Source organism: Natator depressus, chromosome 6, assembly GCF_965152275.1.
Source record: "Natator depressus isolate rNatDep1 chromosome 6, rNatDep2.hap1, whole genome shotgun sequence".
NCBI classification, from domain to species: domain Eukaryota; kingdom Metazoa; phylum Chordata; order Testudines; family Cheloniidae; genus Natator; species Natator depressus.
This window is the reverse complement of record NC_134239.1, coordinates 429,448-455,894: the sequence shown is the minus strand read 5'-3', so window position 1 is coordinate 455,894 and position 26,447 is coordinate 429,448. Positions and strand designations below refer to the sequence as shown.

The window sequence follows — 26,447 nt, the reverse complement described above, 5'->3', positions numbered from 1 at the left end:
AAGGCTGCATCTGAGCTTGGACACAGCCCCCCACTCCCAGCGCACTGGGGCTCATCTCTGCTGTCTAAGAAGGGGGGCAGCGAGAGGCTTTGCAACGAGCCCTTCTGCTGGGTGCACTCAGGACCGCTGTGCTGTGTGTCATGGCCCCTGTACTGTCAGCAGCTGCCTCCATGCCTGGAAGCTCTGGGATTAAACAAACCCTGGACAGAGACGCTCAGCCGGGGCCACCAGCTCGGAGAGACTCACCCCCCCCCCCCAGGTTTCCCGGAATCAGCCCCGTGCTAGGAAAGGCTCCGGCTGCTTTCGGTTTCCATCTGACTGGCGTTCAGGGGATTTTGAGCTGCCAGCCCCAGCTCGTTCCCCCGCCCTGGTATGTGGGTCAGCAGCTGTCAGGGCTGGCCCCAGGCGTCCTGTGCTGCAGGGAGCTGGGGGCTTACTACCCCCTGCTCTAACCACCAGACCCCACTCCCCTCCAGAGCCAGGGAGAGAACCCAGGAGTCCTGGCTCCCAGCCCCCCTTGCTCTAACCACCAGACCCCACTCCCCTCCAGAGGCAGGAACCCAGGAGTCCTGTCCCCAGTCCCCCGCTGGAGGAGGAGCAGAGGTGTCATGCCAGCAAGCGGCTGAGCTGGGCTCTGGGTGTCTTTGCCTGGGACTTTTTCTCTCACTTTCCAGACTGGCTGGGGCTGGTGACCAGGCAGGAAGACGCTGACGGACCTGAGTTCACCCGGCTTCAACGCTGAGCGACCGCTGGGGGAGCTGGGGGGCTGGCCTGGGGGGACATATCTGCCTTGCTGTGCCCTGGGGAAAGAACCCAGGAGTCCTGGCTCCCAGCCCCTCCCCACTCTAACCCACTAGACCCCGCTCCCCCACCCCCCGAGCCGTGTATGGGGCCTGTCAGGGCATAGAGCTCTCACCCGCTCATTAGTGAGTTACCCAGGGAGGTCCTGGCAGCGCAAATGCTGGAGGACAGTTTAAGCAGCAGGATTGGCTGGCACCGGCCGGGGGCGTCAGGAATGAGCACGGACCCAAGCCCCTGCTGTGTGAAATCCCGACCTGGTTAGGGCCCAGCTGGGGTGGTGTCATCTTGCTGTCACCGGCTGGCAATGTGCTGTTTAGCCTGCTCCCTTCAAGTGCTCCGGGGTCGCTCTGGCCTCTCTCACCAGGCTCTGACATCTGCCTTGTGCCCCACAATGGCATGGAAGAAGCACCAGGGCTGGGTGCTCCTGCTGAAATGATCAGCAGTGACACAGTTAACATGGCCATCGTTAGGTTCCAGGGGTAACATTATATTGCTATGAAAGACACAACTCACACTGGGGTCAGGCTCTCTGCAGACACAGGCAGCAAACCAGGTGTATTCAGGTCACATTGGGAAGGTTTTGTAGAGGCCCAGGGCCAGATTCTCACTGATACTGGGGCCCCGTTTGGCCTGGAAGTGGGTGAAAATATAACGTGGGCCTCTTTGTACTTCCCAAGCTCTGTAAAAGGGGTCCTAGAACCAGTGAGAATCCAGCCCTGCCCCACAAGCCCTTGTGGCTGCAAAGAAAAGTTCCAAATGTGACCTCTTCCGGGCAGGGTTTTCTGCCTGAATGTGCAGAGAGCCTGAGCCGAAAGCCCTGCGAGTGGCACGAACTGCCCTGTTTCTAGTGACCGTCTGCTAACGCTGAAACCCAATGACAACGTGATTACCTGTTTTGCTGATCGTTCCAGCTATGGGTCGGCCTGGGTGGAGCGCCTGAGGTTGGAGTCATTCATTGCTGGGGGGATGTGGGATAAACGCTCCCTTTGCGTGCGCCTCTGGGGCGGAGCGCTTTGGACACCAGCTGTTCACACACACACCCGCTCTTCCTGCAGGGCTCTCTGCCGCTCCCTCTCTTTAGCCTGTGGCCATGGAGGAGCCCATGGTCCTGGCGGCAAACGGCGCCGAGGGGGAGCTGGAGGTGAACCCCGCGGCGGTGGAGATCCTGCGTGGCGTGGCCCAGCCCGTGGTGGTGGTGGCCATCGTGGGGCTGTACCGCACTGGCAAGTCTTATCTCATGAACTCCTTGGCCAGGAAGCAGAGAGGTGAGAGGTTTCCCAGTCCCCCTTCCCGTTGGCCCCAGGCTGGGGCCGGGAACGAGGGGGCAGCTGCGCCCGGGCGCTGGGTCTCTCTCTCGTCTCCTCTCTCCCCAGGGTTCTCGCTGGGCGCCACCATCCGGTCGCACACCAAGGGCATCTGGATGTGGTGCCTGCCCCACCTCTGCCGGGCCGGCCACGCCCTGGTGCTGCGGGACACCGAGGGGCTGGGCGACGTGGAGAAGGTGAGCGGGGGGCGGGGGGAGGGGGCTGGGGGAAGGGGCCGTGCAGCCCTTGCCCGGGGAGCAGATCCTGAGACCCCAGGGCCAGAGGGACGCTGTGACCATCTAGCCTGGCCCCAGGGCTGGTCTAAGGCGTGGGCGGCTGAGCGCCAGCCTGGGGTGCGGGACTCAAGGGGGCCCCATGCCGGTACCTCCCACCCAGTTCTGCTGTCTGGCTGCAGGTATCGTTTTCGTATTTAAAGTTATAGGTATTAGCTCTGTACCCGTTTCAAATGTTGGCTCCGGGGGTAACGCCCAGGAAGTGATCAGCCAGATAGGCCATGTAAGATATCTGCAAAAATGTTATAATTTGCCAGATATGATCATCTTGTTTATATGTTTGTATCACCTTTTTATGATGAGTTATAGATCTGTCTGTATGTCTGAATTTCAAACCTGTGCTATGTTTCTGGGGGACACCCCAGCCAAGTTGGTGTCAGCTCTGCCTAGCCTGCTGGGTGGCCCATTAAGGACCATCAGCGACACAACTGACCCACTGAGAGAAGGCAGAGACGCCTGGGGACTCGGCCAGGTGCGCAGGGCCCTGCCTAGGGACAGAGCTCTGAGGTGTTCCCAGGCCACGGGATGGGCAGCTTGTCCTTGGGACAAAGAAAGCAGAGACCACATGGCAAGAGACTATAAAAGGCAGCTGCCGCTCCTCCATCTGGTCTTCAGTCCTGCGTCTGGCCGCTGGAGGGACTTTGCTACAAACTGAAGCTCTGAACCAAGGACTGAAGGACCCGTCCCAGCTGGGGATGTTCTCCAGAGACGGGATTTGAACCTGCCGTTTGCAAGCCTGAGCCGAGAACTTGGCCGTCACTGGATGGAATTGATTCCATTGAACCCGTTCCAGCTCTTGTCTCTATTTCTTTCTCTTTATGAATAAACCTTTAGAGTTTAGATTCTAGGGGATTGGCGACAGCGTGATTGGTGGGTAGGATCTGACTTGTCTATTGACCGGGGTCTGGGGCGTGGTCCTTTGGGGTCGAGGGAACCTTTGTTCTGTTCCTGGGGCATTGGTGCTGTGGAGCTGGGGGGGTAACACTGCGGGGGCCCAGCCTGGGGCAGGAGGAGGGATTGCTGGCAGCCGGTGACGCTGGTTTGTCGTTTCTGTCCCGCAGCGTCTCTGGCCCTGAGCGTGTCCCTCCCCCGCTGGGGGCTCTCAGCAGTGACGGGCCCCCAGAGTCAAACTCCTCCAGCCGGCCTGGGCAGGGGCTGTGGGGCCTGGATTAACCCTCGGTTCCCAGGCAGGGCAGCCAAGCACGCACCAGCATCCCCCGCATCAGTTCCCGCCCCCCCCATGGCTCCTGCCCGCCTGTGGGGCCCGCCAATCAGCGCCTCCCCCTCCCTTCCCGCACCTCCTGCCCGGCGTGAGCGGCTGTTTTGTGGTGCGCAGGCGGCTGGGGGGCGAGGGGGGAGGCGCGAGGACATGGCAGGCTCGGGGGAAGGGGCGGAACGGGGGGGGCCTTGGAGAAAGGGGCGGGGCGGGGTGTCACGGCGTCCCCGGGCGATGCTCGGGAACTGCTCCCCATGAAGCCGGGCAGGACTCTGGGGAAGTCTCCTCTCTAGGAGCAGCCTGTCTGCAGGACACACAGCTCACCCGGCTTCCACCTTCCTGGGTCTGACCTCGGAGCATTCAGCCTCCTCTGCCCCTCCGGGCGCTTCCCACAGCGAGTCCGCCCAGGCGGGGTCCTGGGGGGGCCAGAGGGTCCTGCCCCCCAACTCCGCAGTCAGACGGGACTCTCAGCCAGCCAGTAAAACAGAAGGTTTATTAGACGACAGGAACATGGTCGAACACAGAGCTTGTAGGTGCAGAGAACAGGACCCCTCAGCCGGGTCCATTTTGGGGAGGGGGGGGCAGTGAGCCAGACAACCCCGTCTGCCCTTCACTCCTTGTCCCCAGCCAGCCCCAAACTGAAACTCCCTCCAGCCCCCGCTCCTCTGGGCTTTGTCCCTGTCCTCGGCCAGGAGGTCACCTGATTCCTTTGTTCTCCATCCCTTTAGCTCTCACCTTGCAGGGGGGAAGGGCCCAGGCCATCAGGGGCCAGGAAACAGGGTGTCGGCCATTCTCTGTGTCCAGACCCCTGCCCACACCTGCCCTCTAGGGCTCTGCAATGATCATACACCCTTACCCCACCCCCTAGAGACTTAAGAACTGCATAGGGGAAACTGAGGCACCCCCACAATATTCGGAGGAAACATTAAGAACAGTCCCACTTCGTCACACGGGGGCAGGGCCTGGGGCAGAGCCGGGGGCCGAGCACCCCTTGGCACAATGGAAAGTCGGCGCCCGTGGTCCCCCCAGGTCACAGTGGGCAGCGACCAGCACAGGGTCCTGTCTTTGGGCCCCTCTGCGGCCCACGCCGTGTTCACGGCTGCACCAGCCTTGGTTCAAGGTCTCGGGAGGTTTGGCCCCCGGGGGGCTGGTGTAGAGTCTGGGCAGGATCCCTGCAGCCCTTTGAGCTGGGGGAGAAGGAAACAGAGCGAACCAGGCTCTGGCCCTGGCGTGAGAAGCTCCCAGCCCCGCGGGCGGGAGCAGGGCTGGGCCGAAGGCGCTGAGTGGCGCACACGGGCTGGGGACCCGGAGAGCTGCGTGCGGGGGGCGCAGGAGCTCACAGGGGCAGCTGGGCGTTGCACGGGCGGGGAGACGAGTGGGCCGAGGCCGGGCAGGGGCCTGAGCTCCAGCCGCTGTGACACCCCAGCCCCGGGCTGGAGAGCGACGGGGAGATCAGGGACCAGCTGCCTGCAGTGGCCGGCCTCTGCCGTGGGGACCGGGAAGAGCGGCTCCGCTTCGCGGCTGCTGCTCCTGACCCCGGCCCGAGGGCGAGCACTGCCTGGCTCCCGGGCCGGGCTCCAACATAGGGACCGGCCCCGTCAGGGGGCCAACCTCTCTGCCCCTGCGCCTCGATTTCCCCAGCCCCTCCTCCAGGGACCAACCCCCCCACCCTGCTGTGCCCCGATTTCCCCACCGGCCCCTCGCTCCAGGGTAGGGTTGCCAACTTTCGAATTGCACAAAACTGATCACCCTAGCTCCACCCCTTCTCTGAGGCCACACCCCTGCCCCGCCCCTTCCCAGAGGCCCCGCCCCCACTCACTACATTCCCCCTCACTCAGTGGCTCGCTCTCCCCCACCCTCACTCACTTTCACTGGGCTGGTCCATGGGTTGGGGTACGGGAGGGGGTGAGGGCTCTGGCTGGGGGTGCAGGCTCTGGGGTGGGGCTGGAGATGAGAGGTTTGGGGTGCAGGAGGGGGCTCCAAGTTTGGGGGAGCTCAGGGCTAGGGCAGGGGGGTGGGGTGTGGGAGGGAGTACGGACTCTGGGCTAGGGGTGCAGGCTCTGGGGTGGGGCCAGGGATGAGGACTTAGGGGTGCAGGAGGGGGCTCTGGGTTTGGGGGGCTCAGGGCTGGGGCAGGGGGTTGCGGCTCGGGCTTCCCTTGGTCAGCTCCCGGTCAGAGGCGCAGCAGGGACGCTAGGGCAGCTCCCGGGAGGGGTGGGGGCAGGAGGCTTCGCACGCTGCTCTCGCCTGTAGGCACCGCCCCCCCCAGCCCCTATTGGACAGTTTCCAGCCCATGGGAGAGCAGAGCTAGTGCTCAGGGCGGGGGTGGTGCGTGGAGCCCCGTGGCCCCCCTGCCTAGGAGCCGGACCTGCTGGCCGCTTCTGGGGCGCAGCGCCAGGACAGGTAGACACTAGCCTGCCTTAGACCCACAGCACTGGACTTTTAACGACCCGGTGCTGACCGGAGCCACCAGGGTCCCTTTGCCAGGGACTGACCCTCTCTGCCCTGCTGTGCCCCCATTTTCCCCTGCCCCTTACTCCAGGGACACCCTCCCCCCGGGCTCTGTCCTGATTTCCCCAGCCCCTCTTCCAGGGACTGATCCCTGCCATGCCCCCTTGTGCCCCGATTCGGCAGCCTCTGGATCAGCTCCTCCCAGCCAGGCAGGTGAGTCCTGGGGGTGGGGGTGCAGAGCAAGCAATGGACGGGGGGGACAGGTGGGGTGGGGGCGGGGCCTTGGGGGAAGGGGCGGGCCCTCGGAGAAGGGGCGGGGCCGGGCTGTTCAGTTTTCAGGGATTAGCAAATTGGCAACCCCAGATGGGGTTAAACCCCCCACGTGCTCCCCAGGGCCCAGCACAGAGGTGCCTCCCCTCTGGGTGCTGGGAGGGGCGCAGGGGGCTGTTCTGGGGTGACCCCCAGCCAGCACAGGACGGGACGGGGGCTGAGCCCCATCACCATTCCTGGGGGGACCCAGCCCCCTCCGACCCCAGGGGATTCACCCCCAGCCCGGCGGGGAGGGGGCTATGGGTTGGGGGGCCTGGGCCCTTCCCCGGCTGATCCGGCTCGGTGGGTGTCTGGGTGTGACGGGATCAGTAACTGTAAACTCTTATCTCCGCCCTTTGCCCGGGGTTCCAGCCCCGCCCTGCGACCCACAGAAAGTGAAAGGGAATTCGCTGCCTGGTGTTTCAGTTTCAGCGAAAGTGAAGGGGAATTCGCTGGGAGCCCTGCCAGCCCCGGAGAAGGAGACAGGGAAGCTGGGGGACGGAGGGCAGGGACCATGGGGCTGGGGGGTCTCCTCCTCCCCCTCCTCTTCCTCGGGGTGGCCGGTAAGTCCAGACCCCCTGGTGTCCATGCGGGAGGGCAGGGCAGGGTTGGGCCCCAGGGCTCCCCGACAGAGTAAAGTCCTGGGGACGGGCCCTGGGTGCAGGTGGGTCAGTCACTGCCCAGCTCTGCCCGGCCTCAGCCGCCGAGTCTGCCCGGAGCCCGTGTGAATGCCCCAGGGTGTGACAGGAGCCGGGGGAGGGAACGGGGGAGCCGCGGGGGATCCCAGGGGCAGGAGAGGGGTGTCGGGGTCTGAGCCAAGGGACGGGTACACTGCGATCTCACACAGGGCACTGGGGACCTGCTGCCCCCCAATATCTTGGTGTCTCTCCGGGCACAACCTCTCAGCGGTGACCCAGCCGGTCACCTCCTCACCTTGCCCCGGGGACAGGAGCTTGGGAACAGCCAGGCCGGAGCATCCCAGCGCCCCTCTCCTCTGGGGTCCTGCCTCCCACAGCAGCTGGCCCCCGATATTGGGGCAGGAACATCCATGGACTGACCTGCCCCTAGAGGAAATCCACCCCCCCCCCCCCCGGCCCCATGACGGCTCCGTTTGGGGCTGGCTCAGGCCCAGAAGGAAGCAGGGGGGTTAGAGCCCTTCTGCTGGGTCTCCTCTGTGCCGTAGCCCAGCAGGGAGCCCGCGTGTAGCCGGGGGGGGGGGGGCAGGTGTTTACTATGCTGTATCGTCTAACCCGGCTCTGCCCCAGCTCTGCCCCAGCTCTGTGCCCCCAGTGGGGTGAGCCAGGCTCGTGCAGACAGGGCCACGGAGATCGCTCGAGGGGCGTGGACAGGGCCGGAGCGAATGCAAGGAGAAGCCCAGAGCTATTTGCAAAACCTCCCTTTGATGCCTTGTCCTGGCTCTGAGGGAGCCCGTGTGGGACGGGTTGGGAAGGAGAATGGGGGGGCAGGTGTCTAGTCACTGACACACCCAGGGGAGCCAGAGAACAGCCAGCACCTGCCCCAGGTACCCCACCACCCCCTCTTCCCTGCGGGACCAGATCCCCCCACTGGCTCGTCCATCCCCAGGCAGCGACCTCCCCCCGGCACGGCCCAGCCCTGCCCAGAGCCCCAGAGCGTGATTTTCTCTTTCCCTGTGCAGGTTCCCGGCTGCGGATAGTCACAGATCCCTCCTCCCGGGCCCCGCTGGGCTCTGGGGCGCTGCTGAAATGTCGGTTCCACGTCGGGGGGCCAGTCGATCTGCGCTCCCTGCGGGTTCAGTGGTTTCTGTCTGAGGAGAGGATCGCGCAGTACGACCAGGGCAGGGGACAATCCCAGCCCAGAGCGAGCGTGTCGGAGCAGGAGTTGGAGACAGGGGACGCATCCCTGTCGCTCTCCAGGGTGACGGTGTCGGATGAGGGGCCGTATCAATGTGTGGTTGGTTACGGTGCGGAGCAGCTGCAGGGAGAGACGACCCTCCGTGTGCTCGGTAAGGACAGGAGAAGAGCTCGGTCGTTCCCCAGCGGGGAACTCGGGACTGGCTGTTCCCGCGTTGGTCCCACAGTCCCGCAGGTGGGAGGAGCGGGTGGGGTGAGGACTCGTCTACACAGGGTTGCTCTGGTTTAACGAAAGGTGTGAATTGAAACCGAGTTCAGTAACCCCACACCGGCCCCCCCGTGCAGGCAGTGACCGGCAGACAGCCGTGCAGGGCACGCTGAGAAGCGTCAGGTTTAAGGGAGGGTGAAACAGCGAAAGCTAAACCCGCGACAGGGTGTGTGTAGACGGGCAGGCGCGGGTGTGAACCCTGGCCCGGGCAGAGCGAGGCAGGGGTGGATTTCAGACACAGCCGGCTCCCCACCGGCCGGCGTGACTGTGACGCTGGCAGACCAGGGGCCAGCTCGTGCCAGGTCCCCGTGTCTCAGCTGAACGCTGGCAGAGACCACGCTGGAATCGGCCTGGCTCACCTGTGGGGTGATATCGCCAGGACAGTGAGTCCAGACCGGTCAGCAGCTGGGTCACCACCTGCCCTGCACCCTGGGGTGCCTCCCAGCGCTTCCTGCTGCAGCTCCCACCCCGGGCTCCTGAGAACCAGACCCACAGCCTGCAGGTCCCACCCTGAGCGTCTGTGTGTAGCCACAGCCCTGGGCCAGCAGCTCTGACCCCGCAGCCTGTCAGCAAACCCCAGCCACACTCTGCTGCCTCCAGACGTGGTCACTTACTTACAACACGCTCTCCGTCCCCGATGATCCCCCAGGAGTCTGTGTTCTGCACTGTCCAGCCCTCTCCTGGGCAGCCCCGGCAGCTTAGGTCCGTCGCCCCTCGACAGGGACCGAGCTCCAACAGTCTGCTGCCGTACAGGGCGTTACCCCAGCCATTCCCAACACTGGATTCGTTTTAAATAAAGAGTAACCAAGATTATTTCACGACAACGAGAGAGATTTTAAGTGAGTACAAGTCTGAGGTGCTAAAGTCAGAAATGGCGACAGGAGATATAAAGATAAAACGTTTTCTGAATGTAACAAACTAGACTTGGTTCAAGGTGAGGTTCTTCCCACGGGTTCCCCGTAACACTGCTGCCCAAATTCCCAGGCCAGGATCTGCTCCCAGCGTCCAGAGGCTGTTTCTTTTGTCTGCTTAGGTCAGACAGAGAGAGCTGGGTAGGGAGCGAGCTTGGGGTGTTTGTGCCCCTCACGTGCATAGTTCAGTCACCCTTTGAGAGGCACTTCCCTGAGGGTCACCCCTGGTTAACGTTCAGTAAAGAAGGTGACGTGTCGGGTGGGGAGGGGGCTGCATGTTGTTTCTTCTCACCTCTGTTTGCAGGTTTTCCCTTTTCTCCCGTCTTCCCCACTCTCTCCATCCGAGGACCCTGTTTAGACCTTATATGTAAATGGAGGTAAACACACGTTCCTTTGTTAAAGACCTGCCTGTCCAGTCCTGTCTCTTCGGGGCTGCGTGGCTGGAACGTGGCAACCAGCCTTATTTGGGGAATCCAGAACTTTGCATGTAATGTTGCTACACACAGTTCACCAGGATACTATTGACCAGTGAGTTCTTAGTTTCCATATGACCCCCGCCCAGGCATATCCTGGACAAAGATTATTGCGGTGGGTCTGGGGTGTGAATACCGGGGTGCTTTCCGTCACCGATCGGTCTTAGAAATCTCAGGAAGTGTTTGGTGTCTGGGCTCTGTCCCATGCTTGTGAGTTGCCGCCTGCATTAATCTCACGTGGAAGCGCTGTGTCCCGTTTGTGATGTGACGCTGGAGCGGGTCCAGCGTGAGCCTCTGTGGCCGCAGGAATCGCCGGAGAGGGACGTTAGTGGGAAGAGCTGCTTTTACACAGACATTGTCATGGCCCTCCCGAAAGAGGAGACCCACCGATACCAGACAGGGCAGGGCTGGATCTCGCAGCTGGAAACTCCTTACACCTGGATTGAGAAACCGTCCACAAAAGGACGAACCACTCTTCCTGTGGTTCTGCTCCCCGCCCCAGGAAGATGGGTCATGCGAGTGGACTCCTCCCATCAGCGGAGTTTGCAGCTCAGAGCACATGGCCGGAGGGGGATAAAACCCCCCAGACGAAAGGAACTAAGGCCTGGGCTACACTGAAACGTTAGACTGACCCAGCTGTGTCACTCGGGGTGTGAGAAATAATGCCCGGTGCAGACAGCGCTAGGTCGATGGACAAATTCTTCTGTCCATGTAGCGACCGCCTCTAGGGGAGGTGGGTTAACTACAGCGATGGGAGAACCCCTCCTGTCACCATAGGCAGTGTCCACACTACAGAGCAGCTGCGGAGCTGCAGGGGGGGCTCTCGGCTCTGGGCGTGCGGCAGGTCAGACGAGAGGATCATAATGGTCCCTTCTGGCCACAAAATCTATGAATCCTGCCTCCGGAGGTAATTCCTCTAGGGGGAATCCAGCTGCCCAAAGTGCACCCAGACAGCTGAGTGCCGGGTTCGGCTGGCCGCTCTCTTCCTGCTCCGAATAGACGTGAGCCCGGGAAATTGTACCCCAGCCCCCTCCTGACCTGCCTGGCACTGACACCTTCTGAACTATGGACCCTCAATCACCATGTCTGAAGCGCCTTCCTACATCCCACTGGGGTAAAACCTCCCCGGTGACCCCGGGTGTTTCGTGCCCCACAGTACTGAATGGGGTATATCTGTGTATCTTACACTCAGATTGGCGCATGGGGGTAACCCAAAATATCACTTATTTGCCCAGACACAGCTCAATGACTGTCTCTCTCGTTCCAGCTGCTCCCAGACTCTCCATCCCCCGGAAAGCAGGGGTGTTAAACGCAGCGAGCGCCTTCCCCTGCCACGTGTGGGGATTCTACCCCGCGGACGTCACCGTCACGTGGCTGAGAGACGGGCGGGTTCTGACCGACACCACTCACTCTGCCCCCCAGAGAAACCCGGACGGGACCTTCAACCTCACCCTGACCTACACCTTCACCCCCACCGCGAGCGACTCTGGCAGCCTCTTCTCCTGCCGCGTCACCCACGCGGCTCTGGCTCAGCCCCTGCGGGAGGGGTTCGCCCTGGCTGTCACAGGTGAGGGGGTGCTGGGCTCCCAGCTGCGTGTTATGGGCTGAAGGGTGCACTCCATTGAGTCTGACAGGGGACCCCAGCAGAGACCCAGGATGGTACATTGGGGATGGGGGGTGGGATGCTGGAGCCCCCAGGGCTGAAGGGGCCCAGTACAGTAGTGGTGGGCGGCAGGAGGCCGGAGGAGGGCTCAGGTCTGTGGCTTTATAACAGAAACGCCAGGGCAGCCGGCACCCTCTGACCCCCAGCTCCTGCCCTCCCCCACACTCCGCAGCCCCTCGCCTGGGGAGAGAACAAGGCTCTAATTCTGCCTGACAAAATAACGAATCACTGTTGTTGGGACATGGGTATTGTGACACTTTGTACCTTGGGGGAGCATCCTGTAACCCCCATACTCCTCATCTGTATATAATTGTGATCCTACATAGAAGGCAGGCCTGGTGAGGTGTCAGGGGAAAGGTTATGACCTGCTGAAAGTCATTTCTCTACCCATAGATGTGTGTCATTAATGCAGTTCTGAGGTTGTGTGGTACGGTTGTCACTGAAACATGCTGTAAATTGGGGAATCAGCCAGATATTAGCTCCCCCTGAGGCAACAGCAAGGAAAGTCATCAGCGCCCGGGCGGGTGTCAAACAACCACCAACAGCCATTGTCCAGCCAGGGAGCTAGGATGCAGTGACTCGCCGGCATGAGGCCACGCCAGGGGGATTGCTCAACCCGGCCTGGAGACTCAGCAATGCCCCCAGACATGCCTGGACTTGTGTTTCCCAAGCACATGGACTGAGGGTATAAAACAGACACAGGGGCCCCATGCTGGGCCTTCCTCCTTCCCCCACCTACGCTGCAACCAACAAGGACACTCTGAAGACTCCAACTGAGGGGACTGGCCCAGATTTCAAGGGTGAAATCTGTGTACTAGGAACCGCAATATCCAGTGGGGTGAGAAAAACTGCTTAATCTAGATGTTGCCCCCTCTAATCGGTTTGAGAGTTTAGACTGCGTGCTGATATGTTATTTCCTTTGGTAACTAACTCTGGCTTTTTGCCCTTCACATAACATCACCTAAAATCTGTCTTTTATAGTCAACATGTTTGTTTTACTGTTTATCTTCACCAGGGAGTTTGTATGAAGCGTGTGGCAAATTGGTCAGGTTTGCAAAGGCTGGTGTAGATCCGCTTTCCATTTCTGAAGTGGTGAACTGGTTAATAAATCTGCATTGCTCATCTTAGCAGTGCAAGACGGCATATTCCTGAGGTACAGTGCTGGGAGCTGGGGGGATTTGGGTGGTGCCTTTCTCTGCGTGAGTCACGAGTGGCTCTGGGGAGCATTCACGCAGTCTAGCCGGGTGTGGGGATCCACATGCGTTTTGCTGAGTGATCACAGCGCCTGGAGGGTTTGCTGCTGGTCACTAGCAGGGCATTGTGAGAGGCTGCCCAGGCTGGGGAGAGTTCAGGGGGCACAGCGGTCCCACGTTCCCGGGCTGCGCCCCGGGGATCCCGTCACAGTGGTGCAGCGAGCAGGGTGAAATACACAGCCTGTTGTACTGAGCAAGATTTGCACTTCAAACACTGGTGCAAAGATTTGAAGTGAGGCTTTAAGTGTGGTGGCTAAGGACAGTCAGGAGGAGGCTTCTGGTTTGTTATTTTCTGTTTGCTTATTCCAGGAAAGGGAAGTAGGGACAGAAAAGCAGGAAAATGACTGAAAGCAGTGAAGCGATTGTGAAGTTGGAGCTTTTTAGGCTGCAGGTTGCAGAGAAGGAGAGAGAACATCAGAGACTATTGGAACTGAAAGAACTGGAGATAAAGGAGAAGCGGGAGGAAAGAGAAAGCGAGCAGGAAGAAAGAGAGAGAGAGCGAGAGCGAAAACACCAACTGGGCTGCTAGAGAAGCAGAACCAGAACCCCCCAGCCCCAGCGAGTCCCATCACTCCAAAAATCCACAAATGGGAGCACTTATGTCCTGCATACAGTGAGGAGAAGGATATTGCTGAATCTCTGACCCCCTTTGAAAGGCTGTGTGAGGTGCGTGAAATCCCTGATGCCAAGGGAGTTCCTACCCTGATTGCAAAATTAACCGGTAAAGCTCTGACTCTATTCAATGAAATGCCCATTGAGGATACTGTAAACTATTGTAAATTTTAAAACACTGTTTTCCAAAGATTTCAGATTCCCCCTGAAACGCAGAGAGTTACATTTAGGAATCTGAAGAGGGGGGATGTTGAGGTGAGTAATGGGGAATATGTAAACAAAAAGAAGGATTTGATGGGAAAGTGGGTGAGGGGCAAAGGTGTTACCAGTTGTGAGGGCATGTTGGATCTTGTTGCTCAAGAGCATTTCCTAGGCGTGTGCCAGGCTGAGGTGAAGCAGTGTCTCTGGGACAACGATGTAACGTCTGGGGATGAGCTGGCGTCTCCTGCTGATGCCTTTGAACAGACCCAGGCATCTCTTGAAAACAAACCCCTGACAGAGGGGTCTAAAGCTGGTGGGAAGGGAAGGTCCCATTTTATCCCTAGCAAGGGGCTGGGAGGCTGGGTTCTCACCTCCCCAGAACCATTCCTCTCACCCTCACCCCAAATCTCCTGTAAGAGCAGAAGAGCCCAGAAGGTGCTGTCGGGGTGTAATTCCACTGATCCCCTGAGGAATAAACGCCCTGTGCTGGGAGGAAGCAGGCAACCAATAGCCCCCTGTTAGCTCTGCTGCCCTCACCCCAGAGCCCCCAGGCACTTGGAACTGATCGTATCGGTTTTGTGAGATCAGCCTCTGCAGAGCCAGACCTGGAGCACATTGAGGTTGTCAGAATTAATGGCAGGGGATGCTTGGGGCAGAGGGATACAGGGGCCCAGACCTCTCTGGTTAAGCAGAGTGTGGTCCCAGAGCCCAGTATGGTGCCTGGCCAAATGGCAGAGGGTGGGCGAAAGCAGATACCTCATACCACTCGCTAAAATCCTGTGGTTTGGGAAGGTTTGGAAAGTGTTTTGACTGTGGGTGACTAGTCGACCTGCTTCTTCGGAATGATTTTTTCCGTGTAGCTCAGGTTAAAGTATTTGCCTGCGGCAGGAGGAGTGTTATGCTGGGACCCCCGAGGGAAAGGGGAAGGTCTCAGGAACTGCTGAGAGAATGGGAGAGAGTCTCCTTGATCCTTCGGCAGCAGGGGGAAGCCACATGCGTCCAGGTGGGAGGGTGGTTGAGACCAGCTCCTGCCCTGCGGCTGGAGGTAACACCACATCGGGAAGGGAGGGGGTGTAATGCCTGCCAGGGAGAGAACTGTCCAGGCTCTTAGCTGCCAGCAGGTCGCAGCTGAACCAGAGACAGACCCGGCTCCAGGGAGCAGAGAGAAATGTGGCCAGAGGAGAGCCCAGAGAAGGGGCAGGGGATCTCAGAAACCACGGAGGTGGGTGAGGATTCCTGTGACTCTGTAACACAGGGAAGCAGGGTGCTTCCAAGTATGGGAGGGGCTGAGACTAGCTCCTTTCCCGCAGAAGACAACATGCCCTCAGGCGCAGGGGCAGGAGAGGTGTGGCCAGGGATTAAGGAAACTCTCCCAGTTGTTAGCTGGCAGAGTTCTGCAGATGAACAAGGGATAGACCCCTTCGTAGGGAGCACAGAGAAATGTGTCTTAGAGGGGGCCCCCCAGGAGGGAACTGGGGAAGGAATAGTGGGGGTACAGGGATGTCTCCTCACTGGTCACTTGGGAGAGGATGCCCAGGACTGAATGGGTGAGTCAGCATCTGATCAGCCTGTGGCCCAGGGTTTGAGAAGGGACTGTGTGTCCGACCTCCTGGAGGGGAGCAGTCACACCGCTGACTTCTCAGGGACAGAGGAAGGGGTGGCAGAGGGTACCCCGATCCCGGTCCCAGCTTTTCAGGATGCTGTGTCTGATACGTTTATGGAAAGTAATTCAGGTCAACAGTTGCTGGGGTATCCATTCTCCAAGCTGGTCACCAGGTCACCAGCCGCTGGCGTATCCATTCTCCAGGCCATTTGCTGGCCCTCTGTAACCACAAACTCCCTCTCCCACCACCTTGTGTCACGGCGTCCCCGGGCGATGCTCGGGAACTGCTCCCTACGAAGCCAGGCAGGACTCTGGGGGAGCCTCCTCTCTGGGAGCAGCCTGTGAGAGTCCAGGGGAAGCCTACATGCCCCCAAAGGGCCCTGCAGCCCAACTCCGCAGTCAGCCGCGACCCCCAGCCAGCGTGTGACACAGGCGGGTTATTGGTTGTCGGGAGCACAGCATGGAACAGAGCTTGTTAGCACGGACATTAGGAGCATTCGGCAAAGTCCGTCTTGGGGGGATCCAGAGCCCAGGGCTGTGGGCTTCCCCCCATACCCCCGAGTCCCACACCAGGAGACTGACCACCTTCCAGCAGCCCAGCCTCCGTCATGCCCAGCTGCCCTGCCTCCGGGCTTTGTCTCTTTCCTGGGCAAACCAGTCACCTGCTCTCTTTGCTCTCCAGCCCCTCCGGCTGGCTCCTTGCAGAGGATGGGCCCAGCCGTCAGTTGCCAGGATACAGAGTGTCGGACGTTCTCTGTGCCCAGGCTGCCAGTCGCAGTCACACCTGCCCGCTCGGGGTCTCTGCAGCGATCACACACCCTTCTCCCACCACCTAGATACTTGAGTACACGCAGGGGAAACTGAGGCACACGCCGCATTCTGACAAAACATTAAGAACACTCCCACTTCATCAGAGGCGCGCACCGCTGACACCAGGAGCGTAGCACGCATCTGCAAAAGCAATGTGATGACGGTGCTAGCTGTACGTGGATGTAATTTAGGTCACGTTAATTGTATAGTGTAGACTTGCCCTCAGAAAATATCTGACAGCCCCGCAGACTTGTAACCAAACCGTCCTGTGAGCCACGGAGCCCAGCGAATCTCCGCGGCCCTGTGGGGTTACACCCCCTGTGGAGGCTGGTGTCACCTGGGTTTCCGCTTGCTGTTCCTGTCCCTTGGTCTGTCTGTCCCAGGCCAGGGCAGAGCTGCTGCGTCTCCAAAGGCCAGTTCTTATCCCCGCCTCCTGTCCCCTGGGTCCATTGTCCTCCCGCAGAGCCCTGCTGGGTTCACCCGCTCTGCCTGCTGGAATTGCCCGGGGGCAGGCGTCAGCTGTTCAGTCCTCAGGGCTCCCTTTGTCTTTGTGGACCCACCGGTTTCAGCCAGTCGCGTAATGACCCATTCATTCCCCCCCCACCCCCCAGTCAGTTATGTGACACAAACACCTCAGGTCTCCTGCTTTGTCCCTGGAGCAGCTTTTTACCCAGCTGTGCCCACTGGGTAACAGTACAAAGTACCCAGGGAAACTGAGGCTCGCACTGGACTCATAAATATAGTACAGAAAATTCCCACTTCGGCACAGAGGCACAAACGATCAGAGCTGATTAACTAGCGAATAACCTGACATAGGCCTGGCCAGAGTTCCCCAAAGCTCAGCTCAGATCCATGCTCCGGGACGGCAGCTCCTGAGACCTTCACTGAAACTTGGTTCCCACCCTGCTGTCTCCCGGCAGCCGCTTCCTGGCGGGAGCCCCAGGACTTTTCTACAGCAGAATTGCCCATCCCGCCCCACGTCCTGCTGGGCTCTGGGGTGCTGCTGCTGGGCAGCCAGCTGCTGTCGGGGGCGAGAGACCTGGAGTATCCAGCAGCTCCCTGGCGTTTGTGGGGCAGAGCCAGCAGCAGGCGGGGAGCAGAGGGGAGCTGTCGATCCCAGACTGATCACTGCAGAGAAGGAGCTACGGGGCAGGAACAGCTCCCTGCCGGTCTCCTACAGGGCAGGATCGGTCGGGGGCCCCACAAACATGTCCTTGGCCCAGCCAGGCCAACGGGCCTTTCGCTCCTGCAGGATCCCAGGGAGCTCAGACCGACCGGGGCCGTTTGACTCTCGGTGCATCAGATTCCAACTCTCCCTTATTTCCAGCCGCTCCGAGGATCTCCGTCCCCCAGCGATCGGGAATGATCTTTACAGCGAGCTCCTTCCCCTGCCACGTGTGGGGATTCTACCCCCGGGACATCGCCGTCACCTGGCTGAGAGACGGGCGGGTTCGGACTGAATCCACATATTCTACCCCCGAGGGGAACCCGGACGGGACCTTTCACCTCACCCTGACCTACACCTTCACCCCCATGGCTTGGGACAGAGGCAGCATCTTAACCTGCCGCGTCACCCACGCGGCTCTGGCTCAGCCCCTGCAGGAGGAGTTCGCCCTGACTTTCTCATGTAAGCCTCTGTCCAGGGGGAAGGGTTTCCTTGGGGACCCCTCACCTGTGATCAGTCACTGTTCAGGGGAGACGCTTCCCTCGTCACACTCCGGCTCTCATCAGAAGGGAGAGATTCGTGGGGCCGTGGGGACGGGAGAGTGAGCTAAAGAGGCGACCGAATGAACAAGAGCAGAGAAAATTGGAGGGGAGATGGGGAGATGCTGGAGCCCTCGGGGCTGGGGGGCTGGTGCAGTGAGGCCAATATCTGGGGGCTGGAGCTCTCAGGGCTCTAAGGGGCTGGTACAGTGGGGCCAGTATCGGGGGGCTGGGTCCCTCAGGGCTGGGGGGCTGGTACAGCAGGGTCAGTATCTGGGGGCTGGAGCCCTCAGCGCTACTGGGGGCCAGTGGCAGTAGGAACTTTAGTGGAGTGAAGGGGAATTTTGTCTCCCCTCCCCACTTTTACTGGGGGAGGGGGCTCTGCAGTTACATCCATGCACACTGCCAGTGGTTGGGGCCCCAGGGGTGGGACCACGCATAGGGGCCAGGTCTCATGGTGAAGGGGGGTCAGGCCCACCTCAGCCCCCCAGAAAGTGGCTGGTGCCGCTGAGAGGGGCTGCGCTTTGAGGTGAGGGAGATTTATCAGCTCCCCCAGCCGGCTCCGCTCTGCTCCTGCCCGAGGCTTGCAGGGTGGGGGGACAGCACGGCCCCCGCCCCCAAATTACTGCCATGTTAAACAGTGCACAGGCCATGCCCCCTCCTGGCGCTGACGCTGGTAACGCGGCCTGACGCTCGCTCTCTCATGGCGCAGGGTTGACAGGTGACATCGTCGTACTTGTCTTTGGGATCCTCCTCCTCGTCGCTTTCCTGTTGCTGTTCGCATACCGGGTCTCTCAAGGGAAGACCTACCAGACAGGTAACAGACGTCCATCCCATTGTCACGGGGGGGCTACGTGGCCTCAGAGTTAGCTCAGAGTCTGGGTAGGGTTGAGGTGACAGAGACAAAGCTTGGGGTCACTCCCAGGGGCTATGGGGGGCTGAAGTGGCCTGTCGGGGGCTGGAGTGCCCTGTAAGGTGGGAAACTGAGGCACACATCCACCCAATTTAGGCTTAATCAATTTTTCACCTTTATAGATTTTCAGACAGAGTCGTTATTTTTCGTTTCTGACCATATGCATCTGGTAGATAAACTAGATCAGACGGAATGGGTAGGGGCCCAAGTATCAAGTGCCGGGGCACCGGGAAGCTCTCCACTGCCTGAAGGTCGTCTCGGTCTCTGGAGGGTGTTCTCCAGTTTATGCCCGTGCTCACTTGTCTTTTTGTTCCTTTCCAGTTATGACGTTCCCCTCTGTTGCTATCCGGACCAGTGATCTGCTAGGTTACTCCAATCCTTGACCCTGGGAGCCAGCCTTAACCTGCTCTGCTGTGAGGACCCCCACTCCTGGGCTGGTCACGCTCAGCCTCTGGCTTGTCAGCTGCTCCTTGGATGGTGCAACCGAATGACGCTAGCCAATATGTCCGGCCCCAGACACAACCCTGGGAACCTCCGTCTTGCAGTGTCCCGTTATGCCCGCTGGACGCTGCCATCTGGGACAAAGTCCCGAGCCTGTATTGGTGGGTCCTGCGCTCCTGGGCGGATTCAGTGGCCTCAGAAACTCGATAAGGCCCCAAGGTGACCTCCCTTTCTCAGTGTAGCGGCCAGCGTCATAGCCTCCGGAGTTACTTTCGTCACCGGACAGTATGGGAGATGGGAAGGGGGATAACCCTACAGTCTCTGGTACTCCCTAGAGCTCAGTAGGCGCAATTCGGCCTCCTGCCTGGACCGAGTCCTGCTTCCCTTCTCCAGGGGATCTCTGTAGAGTATGGGGGGGAGTTTGGTCTGTGCTCACATTGCTAAGGCAATTGGTTGGTATATTATTCTCAAGCCTCCCCAGGAAAGGGGGTGAAAGGGCTTGGGGGGATATTTTGGGGTGGGATAGGGCTCCAGGTGGCCTCTCCCTGAATGTTTGTGTAAATCACTTGGTGGTGGCAGCAATGGACTGTCCAAGGACAAGAAGGGATTTGTGTTTTGGGGAAGTTTTTAACCTAAGCTGGTAGCAATAAGCCTAGGGGGTCTTTCATGCAGGTCCCCACATCTGTGCCCCAGAGCTCAGAGTGGGGAGGGAACCCTGACAGGGGTGCTGGGTGTTCCCCCGAGGTACAGAGCGTCACACCAGGTACACCTTGACCCAAACTGTCACCGGCTGGTTTTCTCTCTCCAGTCTGGGCTAGTCGAAGTCATTACCCTTACATCAGCGGTTGCTTGTACCATTCCACAGACACCACCCGAAACCATCCACATTAAATGAACAAAGCCCAGCCGATAGTTATCCCACTCAGCATCTTTCGGTACCACGCTTCAGTACATATGGAACATCCCAAATTATTCATTGGCGTCAGCTTTACTAACTAAGGGGGGAGCATCTTGTAACCCCCATATTCCTCAGCTGTATATAATTGTGATATTGCATATAAAGCATGATGTGACAAAGCGGGACTGTTCTTAATGTTTCCTCTGAATAGTGTGGGGGTGCCTCAGTTTCCCCTATGCACTTCTTAAGTCTCTAGGGGGTGGGGTAAGGGTGTATGATCATTGCAGAGCCCTAGAGGGCAGGTGTGTGCAGGGGTCTGGACACAGAGAATGGCCGACACCCTGTTTCCTGGCAACTGAGGGCCGGGCCCTTCCCCCCTGCAAGGTGAGAGCTAAAGGGCTGGAGAACAAAGGAATCAGGTGACCTCCTGGCCCGGGAAAGGGACAAAGCCCAGAGGAGGTGGGGCTGGAGGGAGTTTCAGTTTGGGGGTGGCTGGGACATGGAGTGAAGGGCAGACGTGGTTGTCTGGCTCACTGCCCCCAAAATGGACCCAGCTGAGGGGTCTAGTTCTCTGCACCTACAAGCTCTGTGTTAGACCATGTTCCTGTCGTCTAATAAACCTCTGTTTTACTGGCTGGCTGGCTGAGAGTCCCGTCTGACTGCGGAGTTGGGGGTCAGGACCCTCTGGCCCCCCCAGGACCCCGCCTGGGCGGACTCGCTGTGGGAAGCGCAGGGAGGGGCAGAGGAGGCTGAAGGCTCCGAGGTCAGACCCAGGAAGGGGGAAGCCGGGTCAGCTGTGTGTCCTGCAGACAGGCTGCTCCCAGAGAGGAGACTTCCCCAGAGTCCTGCCTGGCTTCATGGGAAGCAGTTCCAGAGCATCGCCCAGGGACTCTGTGACAATGTGAGGTATCAGGGGAAAGGTTATGATCTGCTGAAAGTCATTTCTCTATCCATAGATGTGTATCATTAATGCATATGAAGTTATGAGATTGTGTGGTATGGTTGTCACTAAAACATACTGTAAGTTGGGGAATCAGCCAGATATTAGCTCCCCCGAGGCAACAGCGAGGAAAATAACCAGCATCCAGGCTGGGTGTCAATCAACCCATCAGCAGCCATTGTCCAGCAAGGCAGCTAGGATGCAATGACTCACCTGCATGAGGCCACACCAGGGGGATTGCTCAACCTGGCCTGGAGACTCAGCAATGCCCCCAGACATGCCTGGACTTGTGCTCTCCAAGCACGTGGGGCTGAGGGTATAAAACAGACACAGGGGCCCCATGCTGGGCCTTCCTCCTTCCCCCACCTACACTGCAACCAACAAGGACACTCTGAAGACTCCAACTGAGGGGACTGGCCCAGATTTCAAGGGTGAAATCTGTGTACTAGGATCCGCAATATCCGGTGGGGTGAGAAAAACTGCTTAATCTAGATGTTGGGCAGTCTAATCGGGTTGAGAGCTTAGGCTGCGTGCTGATATTTTATTTGATTTTGGTAACGAACTCTGACTTTTTGCCTCTCACTTAATATCACTTAAAATCTATCTTTTGTAGTCAAAAAAATTGTTTAACGGTTTATCCTTACCAGTGAGTTTGTACAAAGTGTGTGGCAAACCTCCTCAGGTTTGCAAAGGCTGGTGTAGATCCCCTTTCCATTGATGAAGTGGGGAACCAATTAATAAACTTGCACTGATCATCTTGAGCAGTGCAAGACGGTATATTCCTGAGGTACAGCGCTGGGATCTGGGGGGATTTGGCTGGTTCCTCACTGTGTGATTCAGGAGTGGCTCTGGGAGCATTCTTGCGATCTAGCCGGGTGTGGGGCTCCACATGCGGCTGTGCTGAGTGATCACAGCGCCTGGAGGGGTTTGCTGATGGTCACTAGCAGGGCATTGTGAGAGACAGCTCAGACTGGAGAGAGATCAGGGGGCACAGCGGTCCCACAGTCCCGGGCTGCACCCCGGGGATCCCGTCACTTACCCCAGGAACTGTGTACAACAGACACCTCTCCGAGACAGCACTACGCAATGGGAACTGTCTGACCCAGGTCACAGCAAAAGAGCTTTCCAGCAAGTGGGGAGAAGATAGAAAAGGGGGAAATGACATCATGGGTCACCCTCCCTCTCTCTACAACACCACACCTGGAAACCCCTGAGGGGCAAGGACTGAATGGGGGGAATTGATGGTCCCAGGCTAAAGGGATTTCTAGTCTGTGTATGAAAACCTGGGAAACCCAAGCTGCAAAGCAAAGGTAGCTTGTGCCTTAAGAATCTGCCAGCCTGTTTATCACTCAGGGTGAGAATTTGCTAATTTATATCCTACCTCTCTAGTGTGTTCAGCTCAGTTTGCAGTTTTATTTATTTGCTAGATAATCTGCTTTGAGCTGTTTGCTACCACTTATAATCACTTCAAATCTATCCTTTTGTAGTTAATACACTTACTTTATGTTTTAAGCCACACCAGTGTGCGTTTGACTAAGGTGTCTGGGGAAAATCTCAGCTTGGTTACCACAAGTGTGCATGGTTCTCATCCCATTGAGGGTGAGGCGGACTGGGTGTTAAACCCATGTACTGGCCAGATTTGACCAGGGCAGGATGGTCCTGCTCTGGGGTCCTAGGCTGGGAGGCTGCGTGTGGCTGCAGCTGGGTGTGTCCCGACCTGTGTGAATGCTGGTGAAGGTGCGGCTGGGGGGCTTTGCAGCTCGTCACAGCAGCACAGTGTGAGAGAGAGCCCAGGCTGGTGGTCAGGGGCTCTGTGGTACCCCAGTTCCAGGTCGCTCCCCGGGGGAAAACTCGTCACTGTGGGAAAAGGTTATTTACTCTCTGCAGAGATCCAGCGGTAAAGATGTGATTGACGCCAGCTGGCTGGGGCCTGGGCCCCCATGTCCATGGAGAGTCTGAGAAGACAATGACCACACCATTTACCTGGACATTTGGTACCTAGCAACTAATGACCATGGATGGCCCAGCTCAGTGCAGGAAGCCAGCCGGGTTTGACTAGCTGGAGAACAATGGACTGAGGAGGGGCGGGCATGGGGGGGGTAGTTAATTGTGGGCTGCTGGAAGATGGAGACTCTCCTGAACTGGGACAAAGGAGGGGTCAGGGGGCACTGGGCTGACCAAGATGGACCCTGCTGTAACTTTCTGTTCTCTGCCCTACGCTGTGTTCCTGTCGTCTAATAAACCTTCTGTTTTACCGGTGGCTGAGAGTCACGTCTGACTGCAGAGTTGGGGGGTGCAGGACCCCCTGGCTTCCCCAGGAGCCCGCCTGGTCGGACTCGCTGTGGGAAGTGCACAGAGGGGCAGAGGATGCTGAAGGCTCCGAGGTCAGACCCAGGAAGGTCAAAGCTGTGGAAGCTTCTTGCCCTGGCGACAGTCTGCTCAGAGAGAGGAGGCTCCCCCAGAGTCCTGACTGGCTTTGTAGGGAGCAGTTCCAGAGCATCGCCCGGGGACTCCGTGACAACTGGTGGCAGAGGTGGGATGTACTGCACCCCGTGGACAGAGCATCCTGCATTAAATGACTGGGGAGCAGTAAAATGAAGGGGGATTAGTGAGAGACAGGCGTGCTGAAGGCTCCGAGAGGTGCGGTTCCAGGAGGTGGAGGGGCTTATCCCCTGAGAAAGAGTGGACCCCCCAAGAAGGGCTGTCACACTGAAGGGGGTTCCCCTCAGGGACCGTACGGGGCCAAGAATGAGTCCATGACACAGGACAAAGGGGGCTGCCAGACATGAGAAAACCCCTCGTTAACACCTGAGATGTCTGCTGGATCTAACAAAGACTGTACCGGGGAAAGGATTGGGCCCAGACAAGGAAGGAGTCTAGTCTATGAAAGAAGCTTATTGGAACATCTCTGAGGGTGAGATTTATCTGTAATCAGTTTCTTAATGTATTAGGCTTAGACTTGAGTGTTTTGTTTTATTTTGCTTTGTGACTTACTTTGTTCTGGCTGTTATTACTTGAAACCACTTCAATCCTACTTGTTATAATTTTTTAATACCTGGGGGAGCAAACAGCTGTGCATCTCTCTCTATCAGTGATATAGAGGGCGGACAATTTCTGAGTTTACCCTGTATAAACTTTATACAGAGTAAAACGGATTGATTTGGGGTTTGGGTCCTATTGGGACCTGGGTGTCTGGCTGCTGGAGACAAGTGACCTGCTGAGTGGTTTTCCGTGAAGTCTGCAGCTTTGGGGGCACGGTTCAGACCCTGGGTCTGTGTTTGCAGCAGACTGGCATGTCTGGCTCAACAAGGCAGGGTTCTGGAGTCCCAAGCTGGCAGGGAAAACGGGCTCAGAGGTCATTTCGGCATGTCAGGTGACAGTCCCAAGGGGGGCTCTGTGACTGAACCCGTCACAGGGTGACCCCACGGAGACTCCCACGTTCTCCCTGGCCTGTTCTGTCCACGCCCCCTGTCTGTCAAGCCCCCTCCCAGCCAGGTAAGGGGCAGCAGCTCCCCCCACAGTGGGCACACGGGGCCATCGCTCTCTGAGGGCTTCTGCAGACGCCACTGCCTGGGACAGGGTGCAAAAGGGGGGGTGCAGCCCCTGGCCCAGTGCACCCTGGGTTTGGTGGAGAGGGAGAGGTGCATTCGGGGAGCTCCCTCCCCAGTCCCTGGGGAGCAGACAGGGTGTCCCCTGAGGCCCGGTGCAGCCAGCCTGGCCCGGGACCCCCACAGTCAAGGGGACATGTGGGTAACCAGAGACACCCCCGTCTCCGTGGGGTGTGCAGCATTTCCTCCCTCTGGCGCTGCAGGGCTAAGCACATGCTGGCTGCCCGGGCACCGCTGAGGTATGTGTTGGCTACAGGGCGACGGTATGTCCCGGTTTGGCCAGGACAGTCCCTTTCGTAAGCCCTGTCTCGGTTGTCCTGACTTTTGGCAGAAGGAGGCAGTTGTCCCGTTTGCTCTGGCCGACTTGCTCAGTTGGGACAAATGCCCAGTTTTGTCAAAAAAGTGGGGTACGGAGGAACACGGGGGGGGGGGAGCGGCGATGCCAGCCCTGCGTGGGGGGAGGGGAGATGGCTCCGGCTAGCCCCACATGGTGCCCCATTTTCCCTTTGGGTCACCCTAGCTATGGCCCGTCATACTGGGCAACTGCTCGGCCGTGCTCCGGCCTGCACCCGGCGTCCCCGCCTCTGCTCACCAGGGCACCGCGGCCCGGTACCTCCTTCCCTAGCAGGTGGAGGGGCCCGGTGCCACCGGGGGGGTTCTGGGGCAGGCAGACCCAGCGCGGGCTTCAGCGCAGCCCGAAACCTGCCCGCCCTGGCAGGGGGCCGCCCCGGGACGGGGCCCAGTGGGGAGTCGGGGGACGTGGGGGGGGTGAAGCCCCAGGGCGAAGTGGCTGTGGGGAGAAGACTTGGACCCAGTCCCTGCACCCCCCAGGGGCCGGAGCCACCGGGGATAAGGACACGCGGCCGGCAGCAGGGCACAGGGTGTGTGACGAGCGTTTTATTCCTTATCCGTGCTCTGCAGCTGGCACCGCGCTGGGCAGGGATCACACACCGCGCAGCCCCCTCCCGACACGCCGAACAACAGCCCCCCATGGACGCCCCCACCCCGCTGTCCCCGCCCAGCTCGCTACCCGGGGTCTCCCAGCGGCTCAGCCAGCAGGGCAGGGACACAGACCCCCCCACGGGCGCCCAGCCGTCAGCCCCTGTACCCAGCCGGCCTCCCCCTCTGACATCCGGCCCCCGGCGTCCCCAGCGGCTCAAGTCACCCCAGAGCCCCATAGGGCAGACGGGGCCTGTGTCCCCCTGTGCGCGCGGGATCCCGGCCCCCCGGAGTGGCGGTCACGCCCTGCAGACGCGAAGCCGTTGCCAGGAGGTGGGTGTCCCCGTCCGTCCCCGGGGATCCCAGCCCCGTGGCTGCGGGAGCTGTGCCCGGGGACGCTGCAAGCCCGGCGGGCACTGGGCGGACGACCGGCCCCCGACCCCCAGGCTCACGGCCTGCACTGTCCGGTTGGCGCTCGCAGCCTCTGCCCGGGGCGGGCGCTCCTCGGCCTCCGGGCTGCCCAGACACCTCTTCACCTCGCAGCCAGCCGGGCCAGGTGCCCCTGCAGCTCGCTGGCCGAGCGGACGCAGCCCCCGATCGCCTCTTCCAGCTGCCGCAGCCGTGGGGCACCCCCGCACAAGGGGCAGGCGTCGGGGGGCACCGACGGGTCTGCAACAACAGCACGGCACCGCGTCAGGGTCGCTGCGAGGTCCCGGCCCCACGGCAGCCTGCCCCACTCCAGCCATGGCCTCACCCCGCGGGCAGGGGCGCTGGCAAGGCGGGTGCGGACATTATGAGTAGTGGGGCAGGTGGGACCTCCCCAGCAGGGGGGCCATGGGGGCAGAAGGGCCGGCCGTGCGGGCAGGTCGGTGCCCCCCAGCAGGGGGCGCCGTGGGGGGGGGCGGAGGGCCGGCCGTGCGGGCGGGTCGGTGCCCCCAGCAGGGGGCGCCGTGGGGACAGGAGAACGGGCCGTGCGGGCGGGTCGGTGCCCTCCAGCAGGGGGC

At 59.8% G+C, this 26,447-nt stretch overlaps 1 protein-coding gene and 1 gene segment (V, D, J or C); both read left to right on the top strand.

The window, feature by feature from the left end:
• Positions 1-1,891: 1,891 nt before the first annotated feature.
• LOC141988386 (guanylate-binding protein 1-like) lies at positions 1,892-3,474 on the top strand. The gene is made up of 3 exons (XM_074954157.1): positions 1,892-2,066; positions 2,175-2,302; positions 3,460-3,474. The coding sequence occupies exons 1-3, from the start codon at positions 1,892-1,894 to the stop codon at positions 3,472-3,474; spliced, it is 318 nt and encodes a 105-aa protein (XP_074810258.1).
• Positions 3,475-12,236: 8,762 nt separating this feature from the next.
• Positions 12,237-19,344, top strand: LOC141989794 (Ig kappa chain C region, A allele-like). The segment is given in 6 exon segments: positions 12,237-12,359; positions 12,537-12,674; positions 13,084-13,440; positions 17,328-17,627; positions 18,417-18,521; positions 18,939-19,344. Coding segments are annotated over 3 exon segments (432 nt in total).
• Positions 19,345-26,447: the final 7,103 nt, after the last annotated feature.

Bases quoted from the DNA above. Each gene is read 5' to 3' on its own strand.
- LOC141988386 (XM_074954157.1), top strand. From the start codon at position 1,892: ATGGAGGAGCCCATGGTCCTGGCGGCAAACGGCGCCGAGGGGGAGCTG. The intron at 2,067-2,174 runs GTGAGAGGTTTC...CTCTCTCCCCAG, and splicing joins CTTGGCCAGGAAGCAGAGAG to GGTTCTCGCTGGGCGCCACC.